Here is a 14,367-nt window from a genome sequence, read left to right as displayed (position 1 = left end):
GTGACAACCATTTCCCGTATTCTTCATATGTCTGGGCTACGGGGTAGGGTGGCAAGATGGAAGCTTCTTCTAACAAAGAAAAATAACCAAGCTCGGTTATGTTTTGCCAAAACCTACATCAAATCTACCAAAAGTATGTAGGACAACGTGTTATGGTCTGATGAGACCAAGTTGGAACCTTTGGGACATAATTCCAAAAGATATGTTTGGCACAAAGCCAACACTGTGCATCACTAAAAGAACACCATACTCACAGTGAAGATGGTAGAGGCAGCATAATACTTTGGGGCTGTTTTTTGCTGCTGGAACTGGGGGTTTAGTCAAGGTGGAGGGAATTATGAACAGTTCCACATATCAGTCTATTTTGGCACAAAACCTTCAGGCCTCTGCTAAAAAGCTGAGGATGAAGTGGAATTTCATCTTTCAGCATGACAACGACCCAAAGTAGACTTCCAAATCAACAAAACAATGGCTTCACCAGAAGAAGATCAGTTTTGCAATGGCCCAGCCATAGCCCAGACCTAGATCCTATTGAAAAAATCTGTGGGTTGACCTGAAGAGGGTGCTACACATGATATGCCCTTGCAATCTCACAGATTTGGAGCATTTTTGCAAGGAAGACTGGCAAAGATTGCCAAGTCAGGATGTGCCATGCTGTTAGATGCCTACATAAAAAGACTGAGTGCTGTCATAAAGTCAAAGGGTACATCAATAAAGTATTAGTTTTAGGGTGTATATTTATGCAACCACATTATTTTAGTTATTAGTTATTTTAGACCACATTGCTCTCCATTTTAGCAGGTTTCCATTTTTTTGTTATTTTTGCCAGATAGAATAGTGTAGTCAACTATTCCAGAAAGCAGTGGAATGGTGCAAATGAACGTACACCTTCCAAAATGGAGCCCTATTGGACTCAATTTCAGCAGTTTTCTATAATGGCCAAGATAGCTTCTGTCCAGGGGTTCCATTTGCAGAGTTTTAAATAGACATCCTGATGGGACCCTTGGGCAGAGATAAAAATGGGATGCGAATTGATCATTAGGTGTATTGCTATGTGATAGCACAAGTAAATAATACTGTACATGTGATAATGTATTCATATGTTTAAATCTGTACCTGTTGCTACACCATGGGTTGTACAGAGTCGATGTGTTGCCAGAAGCACAGAGCTCCGTACTCACTGCAGTGGCCTGGGATGGTATTGCAAGCACAAGAGACTGCGGTGTACGGAGCTGTGTGTTTCCAGCAACAAAGTGCTCAGTGCACTAGCCCAGCAGCCTAGCGATCAGCAGGGGTCCCAGACAGTGGACTCCAAATCACAGAGGTGGGTTTCTCCCAGCCCCAATCATATAGACTGACAGCTCTCTCTCTCTCTATACAAAAGGAAAGAGAGCCGTCAGTCTGCATGATTGGGGCAGGGAGAACCGGAACGGCCTGCCTTTGTGAATCTGAGCTCCCTTCCTGAGTCAAACTTCAAAGTATGTTCTTTCTTAAATACCGCATTGTTTCAGAACAGCACATACATGGGGCCAAGAGGCATCTCTGTCCCTAATTCATACTGTCTGTGGTTCGGAAAACATGAACCTGATGACCGAATCCCTTTAAATTGAGATTTTAGAATTTACAGGTTATTGCCTGGTATTACCGATTTCTATCAGCAAAATCCTTTGGCAGTCTTCAGAGGACTCCACAGCTTATGTATAGACATTACTGTAGCGATATGTATGTATAAACACACTGATACAATATTAAACTGTTACAGTCAGCAGCCCCAGTATTACTAATATGTTATGTTGTGTTACATTACAATACTCACAAGTCCTGTTAGTTTATTTATGTACATGATAGTGCTGAGACTGGGTCGGTCCCCAGCAAATAAACAAATAGCTTTTAAATGTAATTATCTGACCTGCATCATATTATTATAGACTCACACTCCTCCAGGCACTGAAGGAATAAAGAAAGCATTCTGTTGCATTGTGTCACTTAATTAATTACTATTTTTACCAAAGGTCATTTAGCATGATAGAAAAGGGGTTATTGACTGAATTAGTTAATTATTTTTCATTGATTGTGTTGAAGCTAGACAAATCTAACTAGAATAATGAGTTGATGAAATGTACCATCCATCCTGCAGGGCAACTGCATTCTCCAGTGACGTGGTGACAAACTCCACCATTCTGACATGGACATCTTTCCTCACATTGAGGGCCATGTTTACCGGGTGGGCAGAGATCTTCACAGCTAAAAGGGTGGAAAAATAATACACTTAACAAAGGCTGTATCATAAGACTATAATACAGTACTTTAAAGTGGTATCCCCATCTTAATGCAGTTGTACCACAATTACAATTTATCGTCTATCCACAAGATTGGTTGTGCAAGTGCACTAGCGCTCCATTCACTTTCAGTGTGACTATGGAGATAGCCAACTATTTGTAATGTGTATGGCTATCCTTAGGAACTAGCTCATAATACTACTTTCTCTCAGATCACCTAAAGCAAGCAAAGATGTTTTCCCACTAATAACATTTATCTTCTGTCCATAGGCTAGAGGATAACTGTATGATCGTTTGGTGTCCGACCGCTGGGACTATCAGCGATCCCGAAAATCTGCGCATGCTGAGTTCTGCATGAGAATGGAGCAGGCACATGCATGCCCACCACTCCATTCACTTCTATAAGAATCCTTCTCTGTTCCATATAAATGAATATACATCACAACCTCATTCATGTGGGTAACTAGGAATGGGCAGATATCAGGATTTATGAGGGTCCCAGTAGTCAGACCCCCAGCAATCTGACAGTTATCACTTATCATGTGATACTCATTTCCATAGTGTATTGTCATAAAACAATATACAAGACAGAATGCTTTCAGATACCAGATGAGCTAAAGAGGAATTACACCCAAATTCATCCTATAGACACTCTAGAACAAGCCAGGCAGTCAACACTGGTGACACAGACCCTGCAATTTCATACACAAGGTTGTATACCAGATGATAAAATCAGAAGTTGGCTACCCTTGCCAGCTACTAATTTATAAAATTAATATTTTGTTAACTTCCAAAAACCATATTCAGACTCTTTATATTTTATTATTATTCATAATTAAAGGGATTCTCTGGGATTAGGAAAACACAGGTGTTTTCTTCAAAAAATAGCTCTAAATTTGTACTACTGCAGTTCAGCCCCTTTGAAGTCGACCTGCAGTACCATACACAACCTGTGGACAGATGTGACACTATATTTGGAAGAAATCATCCATGTTTTTCTAATCATAGACAACCCTTTTATGAAATATGCTCTTTAAGGTATGCAGTATAGCTCAAGATTTCTAGACTTTTTAATGTAATTTCCTGATTACTCTTAGTTGTACAATTTATCACTACTTTACCTGGGAACAAATCCCTATACTTACCTTTAGTTCCTGTTACTTTTATGTCAAGTTGCCAAGGTTTTCCTATCCAAAAGCTAAATCAAAAGAAATCATTCTAATTTGCTCTCTCAATTCTAATTCTCAAGCGCAATAAAGTTGAACAACTGTGTCCTTGCATGTCCTCCCACACTACTTGGCAGCACTGCGGGTACAGTCCAGTTTTAGTATAGTTCAGCCTTTTGTTGTATTATTCCACTGTGCTCGCTGCTCATCTTTCACGGATACTTACAAGGCTCCAGTATAACCAGGGGGACATCTGCACTCTCCAGTTACATGATCACAGGTTGCTCCATTCTGGCATTGGCATTTTTGGTGGCAATCATTTCCATATGTCCTCTTGTCACATCGTTCTTCACAGCGCCAACCCTTGAAGCCGGCAGCACAGTGACATGCTCCAGTAATGGGATTACAAAGCGCTCCATTTTTGCACTGGCATCGGCTGCTGCAATGCGGCCCCCAATGATCAGCATCACAAGCTGACAAAAAAGGATGGTAAAATAATGATTAACTTCTAGACAAAGAACAAACATTGACATCTGTTCATGGGCAGGAAATCAAGTTTCAAATAGGAGTTGAACAGTACAAAAACTTAGTGATAATATATTAAACATCAGAGAAACAAAGTATCATTGAGCTACAAAGTAACATCCTACAGTGAAAGTAAAAAAAAAGTCAATGCATGTTGTTAATGACCTATTTCTTGAAGAATGAAAAAATACTGAAACATCAGATGTTCTGCATCTTTCAACACGGTACTGTAAGTGAGAGAATGGCACAAAGCATTAAATTGGGAGAGTCGAGGCGCACATGTAATTTTATGGAGCTGGTTCTTGCTAAACATTGCACACACCACCCAACCAAGGAAAAGATTACATTAATGTCTTGGAATGCCAACTTCAACTTGAGCTGCTAATTGTTCCAGGATATGGTGATGAAAACATGAGTGGTAGAAGAAATGCTATGATCTGGTAAGCTTCTTCAGGAGAAAATCTTGAGCCGTTCTCAGTTACGTTATAACTTATAATAGAGAATTTGTACACTTAGAATTTATGGCTAACTTAAATAGTTTTATTGTGGCCAGCAAGGGGATTCAAAAGACATTGCAGATATAAAGGAAGTTCTTTCTTTTACTCTTCCTTTCTGTTGGATTCACTTTTGGCTTTGACCCCCAAAAAGTTGCATCAAAAACTTTGGCTTTAAAAACAAAAATTGTGTGAAGTCACCCTTGAGGTAGCATTCTGCATATACATGCTGGCTGCAGCCATGAATACATTAAAGAGGTGAAACTGCATTGGAGCTGAGAAAAACAATATGATTAGGTATCTATCACAAAGCAGCTGATAGGCTGCAAACAAACAGATGCTTGTGTTGACGAGACTCATTTTGATCCCTACTAAATCAATGCAGCAATTCATATAACTACTGTATTCTATACAGGATATAAATATTGTTTTTGTCTATGGAATCTATACCTCCTGTTTAATTCTCATTCTGAAGTCTCAATATGGGGACACATTGGAGCTACAAAATTAAGATGTAGGAAATATCTGTACTTGGCCCAATCTGGGGACCTCAAGTGACTGCCAGGAAGGAGAGAAAGTTATAAAGTTTTTAAAGTTATATATAGCAAATAAAATATCCAAACTACCATTGGGCAGGGATGACTCAGCTAAGTACCAGTGTGGGTGTGGTATTTATTGGCACGCATACCTCTCAAATGTATTAATAATTTCATCACTTCTGAGCTTTGCAAAGGTTTACAAATGTATTTCTGGAATTTCTTGCCTGATAAAAGATACATTAATTATAGAAACATGGTAATTTATCACCTAACCATCTGGACAAATAATAAAGCTTATGCTTTGCTTTAAAAGGGTGCTGTGGGACTTAGTAAAAAGTTTCCTACAGGTTTAGAATTGTTTAAAATCAGAAGGGAGGAGACAGAGCCGGGAGAAGGATGATTCATGTAGTTCCACATAATGCTGCCAGGTGGAGGAAGTGAGCATGATAAACAAGTAAGCCTAAATTCTGCACTGAGAAATGACTTCTGGGATACAAAGGGGGCATTATTAACTAATAACAGCACAAAGAAGATGCTAATGAATTGTAGGGGCAAAAAGAGGGCACTATTATATTGTGAGGGCAAAAAGGGGCACTATTACCTTATGGGTACACAAAGAAGGACTTGTAACTTATGAGAGCACTAGTCCCTGATGCAGGAAAAAAGGGTTGCTTTTACCTTAGGAAGCATTAATATGTTATTGAGGTTACAAAGGGGGAATTATTACCTAACAGTCACACTATTACTTTATGGAGCACAAAGCACTATTTTCTTATGAAGGCACAAAGGTGACACTATTACCTTATGGAAGCACTATAACTGTGGGCCACATTGTGGTTCTAAAGGGAAAATAACTGTCAAATGGGCAACAAAGGGGCACTATAAAGAAAGGCACTCAATGGGCAATGAGTCGCAATTCAGCAGAAGGGGCACTGACTAGAAAAACAAAAATTTAGTTATTGTGTTTTTTTAATTACAGCTTTCACCAATCGGGATAAATAATATGATATTCTAATAATTCTGACTATGACAATTGTATGTTATTTTGTTTATTCTTTAGATAGTTTCACATATTCATATTTGTGAACATTTTATTAAACATTTTAAATATTGTTTTAGTCCTTCTAGGGGACTTTACCATGCGATATATATAATATATGTATAATACATTACGATACTTCTGTATTGCAGTGTTTTGTGCTATCCGCATGTTCTGTTACACCCAACTATGATGACATCCTTGGGGCCATTGTTAGGTCCCTGGCTGACAAAGCAACTGATCAGCACCTTGCAATCATGTTTTGTGGGGTCCATTGGGGTGACAGAGGGATTAAATTACAGGGATTTGAGCTAGTTTTGATCCTGGTCATTGCAGGCGGTGTAAGCCACACCCACCAATCTCTGCACACTCCACTGCGACATGTGATATACATAACATGCTGGGAAGCAATTAAACACTGGCATGCAAATAAAACAGTTCCTTGCCAGTCATCACCACACGTCCTTTTCACGCATATTTGTAAATCTGTTATACTAAAACAAGATACATACAGTAGTAATCTAGAAACTCATGATCCAGGAAATTTAAATGGGTCACATGACGATTGAGTCACTAGTGATCTACTGGCTTATTTGTCCAATGTGATAAACAGAGGATACAACCATTTCTGCTGCTTACTATACACTGCTAAGTGTATTATTATAGCACACATATCTTTCATGATCATTACAACTAATACTAATCATAACTACTAATGATTTGATGTATAGTTATTTGTCAAAGACAAATGTATGAAGGCTAATTATCACAAATGTGTTGAATGAATGCAGTCTGTAATAGCTGGTAGGTAACGTAAGACGCACAGCTGTTTATCTGAAATAAAGATGTATTTGGGTTACAAGTAGTCTATGGAATTCAAGCTGATATGGGACCACAAGGTCTATTCTGTAACATCAAGGTCAGTCTTCTATCCAATTGTCTCTGTCTGTGTTACCCCAATTTTCTAGCTAAGAGCTCCATTATGGTAAGGTAATTTATCCTCTTGGCGACATTGTATTCCCTGAAGGTACCTCCTGTTGCCTGACTACCGCCCTGCACTGACGAGTCTTATTTCATATGGTCTTATTTCATTACACTTCTGTATTTTCTTTGGCACTAGAGCAGACCTTGGAAAGTAGTCTACATTTATGATCTCTTAAGGAATATAAATGTAATTTGCACATTTCCGCTTATGTGTCTTCCTATTTGGCCAGGCTGTCCAAATTTCCAGCTGCATTTGTCCAAGTTCCTCCTATCTATATCTATTATTCCATTTTTTGTGCACAGTTCAAAACTCTTATTGCCATGCTGTAAAGCAGTTTTATGTTGTGTGGATACATAGATCTTGTATTTTTTGTTTCTTGGCTACATATGTTCATATTATAATTGTACACAATAGTGCTTATTTACTAAAAACTTTGCTTAAAGGCAATCTTTTGAGTGATAATTGTTGTATGCATTTACACGGCAAGATGATCGCTCAAAATTCGCTCAAACGGCAGTTTGAGTGACAGTTTTGAGTGTTCACTTTGCATAAGCTCTTAAAGGGGTTGTCCCGCGCCGAAACGTTTTTTTTTTTTTTCAATAGCCCCCCCCGTTCGGCGCGAGACAAACCCAATGCAGGGGTTTAAAAAAAAAAAAAAACGGATAGTACTTACCCGAATCCCCGCACTCCGGTGACTTCTTACTTACCTTGCGAAGATGGCCGCCGGGATCTTCACCCACGGTGGACCGCAGGTCTTCTCCCATGGTGCACCGTGGGCTCTGTGCGTTCCATTGCCGATTCCAGCCTCCTGATTGGCTGGAATCGGCACACGTGACGGGGCGGAGCTACGAGGAGCAGCTCTCCGGCACGAGCGGCCCCATTCAGAAGGGAGAAGACCGGACTGCGCAAGCGTGTCTAATCGGGCGATTAGACGCTGAAATTAGACGGCTCCATGGAGACGAGGACGCTAGCAACGGAACAGGTAAGTGAATAACTTCTGTAGGGCTCATAATTAATGCACGATGTACATTACAAAGTGCATTAATATGGCCATACAGAAGTGTATACCCCCACTTGCTTTCGCGGGACAACCCCTTTAAATAGCTAATTAGGTATTTAAGAGCTTATTAGTGTATAAATGAAGGCTCCCGCTGTATACAAAAGACAGCTGGAGCACTGTCTTCTGTATACAGCTGCTGTGTTCTCGGAGCGCTCAGTGGGTATCCTGCTGAGCGCTCCGAGTGGAGTATGCAGTACACAGCTAGAGCGCTGTCTTCTGCATACTCAAGCTGTGTTCACGGACCGCTCAGCTGGTATTCCATTGAGTGCTCAGAGCAGATTATGCTGAACAAAGCTGGAGCGCTGTCTTCTGCATACTGCAGCTGTGTTCATGGAGCACTCAGCTGGTATCCCACTGAGTGTTCCGAACGGGTTATAAAGAAGACAGCTGGAGCGCTGTCTTCTGCATACAGCTGCTGTGCTCTCTGAACAGGATACCAGCTGAAACAATAGTATCAGCGGTATCCCGCTGAGAACTCAGCATGCGGTCCTGATAAGACTTATCGTTGTCTTTAACGAAAACTAAATGATGGCCACGCGTTTAGACACAACGATTATCGCTCAAAAGACTGCTTTTGAGCGATAATCGTTGTGTCTAAATGGCACTCTAGACTAAACAGTTTTAAAATACACCAGATTTATCACAGTATCTCTGTTGAATGATAACTGTCAAATTTTAAGACTGTGTAGTGTTAGTTTAGACCACCTTTTATTTGCCTTAGTTTATGCCCAAAATTGCGCCAAACTTTTAGAGTAATTTGCCACTATTTTTTGCACAATTTAGGCTACCCCTCTTTCTTATGAAAGAGCACCCCTTTGTCGGACACAGCAAATGAAAATGTGTCCATAAGTGTTTAAAATACATAGCAAATATGGTGGAGAGCATGTAAGACAGTTTTCTGTAAATAAGCCCCAATGTATATATACAGTACTGATATACAGTTTATTTTTGCTGCAGATTCCACAGTAATTCACAAGTAGGTCAGCTATAAACATCATTCTAGTCTGTTAAATAAGGAAAAGAAATGGTGGATTGAGTAAGGACTTATGCACATAATATTGCATCCATAGCAGTTTATGGAGCCATAATTTATCTTCATATGCCTCTGGAGACATATAGAGAAATTAATTGTGCTATACTCAATTGGCTGCCATAATAAGAAAGCAAGGTCTGCGGATCAGGAAGTGGGTTTTAAAGAGGAATTCCCATGATTTAAAAATTGTTTCTCAATTTCTCTGTCCTTCCTGGTTGCTGCTGACCAGGACATGTAACTGCTGCAGCCAATCACTGGCTGCACAAGGTCACTGTTGTGGCCAGCAATCTTAAGTAATAGGAAAACACCTTTAAAGTCCACTTCTTGAGCACTGAATGGCTGTGATTGGTTCATCGAGTGCTACCTTTGATTGGCTGAGCTAACGCTTGATGAACCAGTCAGAGGCAGCACTTTCTGGAGGCGGGGTTTTTCAAACTCCTGACCAGAAAGCAATGATAGAGGACTTAAAACAAGTGCTAGAGATACAGAGGAGATTCGCGGCGGGCCAGACAGCGCCTCTTAGGTGATTTATTGTTTTCAAAAGTATCATACCCTTGCTATCTGGAAAAAAGTAACAAGGTAAATGGAACTGTATAACGCTGCTGAAAGAAGTCCCATGAGTATCCCTGCTATCTGCAGCCTCCTCGGGAGTAGTTAAAGAGAAGCTAACTGACTAGGAACTCCTCACCAAACAAGCCCGAGCTACAGAACTATGGTCAACTGACCCACTCTAATGGATCAACTGTGAGACAGTTACATAGCAACTGCCTCTACAATGGATTATTAGAAAGGAAATAGCAATACAGCAGGAGTATTCCTCCTGATCATAACCCCATTCAGATAAATGGGACGGTCGTCGAAATTTATGCAACAAATCCACCATATGTAAAGATACCATTAAAGTGTAGGTGGCCAATAATAATATGCACCACATGCCTGCTACGGTATAGAAAGTTTGGCTTTGCAGGAACATGGAGATAAACATTTGGTGTCCCATTTACTGCTATTAGTTCATGCTAAGTACAAAGTGTGCATTAAAAAGTAGCATCCTAAAAGAGTCGTCAGTTAAATATGGATACAATAAATCTTGTTATTTGTATAGCACCAATTTATTCTGCAGCGCTTTCAGTTAATTTATTTATTACCCCCACCCCCCCACCAAGCTGGGTGCTCATTTTACTGACCTTGGAAGGATGAGTCAACCTTGAGTCGGCTACCTGAACCACGCAGGGATTGAACTTGCAACCTTTAGGTCATGAGCAAGAGCCTAGGACTACATTTCTGCTTCCTTAGCACTCTGTGCCACACGAGGCTGAATACACCCATCTCAATGAGGTGTTAAAGTGTAATACAGGCCCCAAACTACTTTGTCTGGTATGTTTGTCTGACATTTTTGCCTGGAGGTCTGTGATGTGGTTAGTTATAGTGGAGATGACAGAAGTATAGCTAAAGTATAATGCTCAATGAACCCAGTAACCTCAAATCTAGACCCAAAACTGACTATGAAGCAGAATGCTGTAATATTTAGAGCAAGTACATGAAATGCAACCCAGCCTGTCATGAGCGACATAAAAGCAACGTCTGCTTTGAAACTCAAAAAACAATATAAAAATGTGGATTTTATTTCAAACCTTTTATTTCTCTCAGATTTACTTACTGCTCTGTGGGTTTTCTACCCCTATGGCAACTGTGCCCTCATGCAATGTCCTGTTTTCTAAGGAAGGCCTTCTATTGAAGAATCTAGGCCATTTTGTCATTTTGTCAATGCTTTCTGAGCCATGAAGAGGACACACAAAAGAAATGTGCAGTTTTGTTTTCCTTCTTTGAAGATTTGCAGGCAGTTCTCTTTAGCATACTCTCCTAACCTATTTCCTGAGGTAGACTTTTATTACTCACTTGTGCATGTATTGTAACACAATTCTATTGTACTAAGGAATTCAATTCTTGTTCTTTAATTTAAGGTGGAAAATATAAATTTAGTATCAGGACTGTTACGGGGGCGGTCGAGTAGTGTAGAGTAGATGTGGAATAAATATATCATCAGGGTAAAGCTATGCGTATCATCTGCAAAGCAAATACAATGTAAGTTAAAAGAACAAACAAATAACTAAACACACATTTAAGGAGAATACTTTATATTGTTTAAAGTGCGTTCCCACATTAATGTGGTTGTTTTACCATGAAAACCCCTCCTGACAATGAAGCCTGCCTGATGACGGCAGGTCTGGTGTCTGGATTCCGCAGAGTTGCAGCCAGACATACAGATTCCATGTAGTGGTTTATGTAGATGAACTGTAGTAGTATCTAGTGATGTGTATGGTTTGTGTAGGGTCTGGCAGAGAGGGGGTCACTGCAGAGGCGTAATTTGAAGCTCCCGGGCCCCAATGCAAAACCTGTAACAGGGCCCCCAACTATAATGCTTTACTCATAGTACTGGGCTCCCTATATGGAGAAGAGAGGCATTATGGGCCCCCTAAGGCTCCTGGGCCCAGGTGCAACCGCATCCCCTGCATCCCCTATAGTTATGGCCCTGTGTCACTGGCTCACAAAGGGAGTTAATGATCCACTGAACCCCTCTATGAGATCAATATGACCTAACAGGATGTATATACTGGGGTGGTCCTAATGGTACAACCCCTTTAAGTTCTTTTATAACATCCTACCATAACCTGTAAGGTTCACCAATAATAAAAATCCCTCGTCACATTACACGTCCTTGAGTCTTTGAGATCTCTGCAGACCATTGAGTAAAGCTACTTTTACATGGGACAACGGTTGAATGCATAAGCGCCCAACAGCAGTCCCAACCGACTATCGCTCTTGTGCTTTCACACAGGAGCAATAGTCATTCATAGAATGGGGTCGAGCGGGCCGGAGATCTCCTCCAGCCGCCCGCCTCCATTCACTGCGAACAGGCAGTCAGTCATAGATGAACGACTGCCTGTTTAAACAAGTCGATAGTCACTTGGGTCTTAGTTAAGTTTAAAACCAAGCGTTTATACACGGGATAAATATCAGCTGAATTTGCAGTTTTGAGCAATTATTCAAGCGATAATCGCCTTGTGAGAAGCTACCTTAACACATCTCAACTGATATATGTCAGGACCGGCGGTTCATGGGTCCCTTGTGCCCTCACCGCCGGTCCTGTCACACAGGCGGCTGTTGTGCGGCGCAGGGGAGCCCCGGGACTTGTCACCTCCCTTGGCCGCTGGGCTCCTCCTCAGTGCCGGGTTGCTAGGGACGTGGTGGGTGTTGCCCCGTGCCGCGTCCTTGGTACCATGGCAACCAGGCATGCTTCTCCTTCTCTGCCTTCTGCAGGGCTGAGGGCGGGTTCCCCAGTGCTGCTGGGTGCACTCAGCTGCTGTCAGGCTCCCCGCCCCAATCAGCTGCTGGGACGGGAGCTCTGACAGTATTTAAACCTGCTTGCGTCTGCATACCAGTGCCAGTGTTAGTTTGGTCTTCCTGCTACACCAGCGTACTTCGTGTTTTGACTTGTGCTTTGAATCCCTGTTTTTTGGACCTGACGTTGCCTTTACCTGACCCTATTGTACCGCATACCCTCTCGTTGCCGACCCGGATAGTCTGACTCACCTTGCTGTTGTTTGTTCCACTCTGTCTATTCGTTAGTCCCTGTGTCCCCATTCTCTAGTGAGTGTAGGGACCAGTTGTCGCCTTGGGGCTTAACCCAGGGGGGCAAGTAGGTAGGGACAGGGGTTGCGGGTTTTGTCAGGGACTTCCAGTATCCCGGACAATATATAGTTTGGTGCAGAATTGGCTTGCCTATGGACGATCACCTAAGATTTATTAAGATAGTTATTCTTCCACAGATCTTTCACATTCACTCAAATAGTCCTATTTGGATTGAGAAAGGGGTTTCCAAAGTTTGCATCATGTTTGTAATAATTTGATTTGGAAGTTGAAAACCCGAATAGTCTTCCCAGCAATTTTCACTCAGTCAATAGAGGTGGAGGTCACCAGAGATCTCTTCTGACCACCGGCCTCCACTCACAGTAGACAGGCAGTCGTTCATAGGTGAACTATTACCTGTTTATATTGGCCAATTGTTGTTTGATTTTTATGCATGCCTAAACTGAATGACGAACCATAAGCAAATGAATTATCATTTGTCACTCAGTCGCTGGCAGCGTTTACACTGAACATTTATGGTTCAGGTTTGTAGGATCCAGCGATAATCTGAATGATAAACAAACATTCCATATAAAGGGCCCTATATAGGACAATTCCTTCTATAAGTTCATATAGACTTTTTATGAAATTATAAACGTCGTGATCATTTTAACATCCCCTATAAAATGATGGCACTTGTGTATATTATATGACAGTAGCATGAACAACACAATGAGACTCTTTATCCTGTAAGCGAAGTCAGATGCCACCATCACGCGTTGTATTAAGTGCCATGATCTGTGTGTGGTACATTTGGGAGGAGGTGGGTGATAACAACACGAAAGCCTGGAGGAAAAGCTATAAATGAGTATTTGGCAGAGAGAACATCTTTTCCAGGTGTGGCCTAATCATTACATTGTACATTATTAAAACATGATACGTTATTTCTCGAGGGCAGGGTAAAATCTGGGGAAGGCTGTTCTTCCTTCTGCTAGAAGACCTAATTTCAGCCAAGAACAGGTGGGGAAAGAGTGAGATGAAGAACTAATAACAGTATGATGACATTGTACAATATATAGTCTACATAGTAATTATACATGTCATAGTTGTCTCACATTCATTGTGAAACTCACACTTTTGTACTGCGTTACTCAGCATCAGGGTGCAGTATGGTACAGGTCAGGATAGATAGACTTCACAAGCTGCTGCCAAATAAACCTCACCTAATGAGTATAAGACTTTGCAATTTTCAACAACTTTACTGTTGAAGAGATTCAACCTATCTCTACATTTATAACATTGTACTATATTTTCGTGTTTATAATAAATTTTGAAGCTTCTAGTTACTCATATGTATTATAATCAGTTTATTTGTAGGACTTCTTCATCGAGCCAAGACTGGCAGTTGGGTAATATAGCATTTTTTAGAAGGTTTTCAAATGTTGAATGCATGCACTGTTCTAAAATGGACTTTAAAAGGATTTGGAGGGATTTTCAAAAAATCAACTACCAGCAGGAAATGGAAAAAATAAGAGATAGCCGACTTATCCATTAAATCTCCTCAGTCACTCCAATGGCGCCAGTCCAGTGGTCCTTATCAATCCTGCAGCGATGAAGTCA

At 40.9% G+C, this 14,367-nt stretch overlaps 2 protein-coding genes across 3 annotated transcripts in view; one reads left to right on the top strand and one right to left on the bottom strand.

The window, feature by feature from the left end:
• C5H5orf63 (chromosome 5 C5orf63 homolog) overlaps positions 1-14,367 on the top strand; it is a 287,813-nt gene that overhangs the window by 143,251 nt on the left and 130,195 nt on the right. The window lies entirely within an intron of this gene.
• Positions 1-14,367, bottom strand: part of MEGF10 (multiple EGF like domains 10) — a 106,441-nt gene that overhangs the window by 37,441 nt on the left and 54,633 nt on the right. For both annotated transcript variants that reach the window (XM_066603140.1, XM_066603141.1), the window contains exons 6-7: positions 3,672-3,918; positions 2,124-2,244 (exon numbers count right to left, since the gene is read on the bottom strand). In XM_066603140.1, coding sequence (XP_066459237.1) covers positions 2,124-2,244; positions 3,672-3,918 — 368 coding nt within the window. The remainder of the gene's footprint in view (positions 1-2,123; positions 2,245-3,671; positions 3,919-14,367) is intronic.

Source organism: Eleutherodactylus coqui, chromosome 5, assembly GCF_035609145.1.
Source record: "Eleutherodactylus coqui strain aEleCoq1 chromosome 5, aEleCoq1.hap1, whole genome shotgun sequence".
In the NCBI taxonomy this organism is placed as follows: domain Eukaryota; kingdom Metazoa; phylum Chordata; class Amphibia; order Anura; family Eleutherodactylidae; genus Eleutherodactylus; species Eleutherodactylus coqui.
This window is presented reverse-complemented; position numbering and strand designations above follow the sequence as displayed.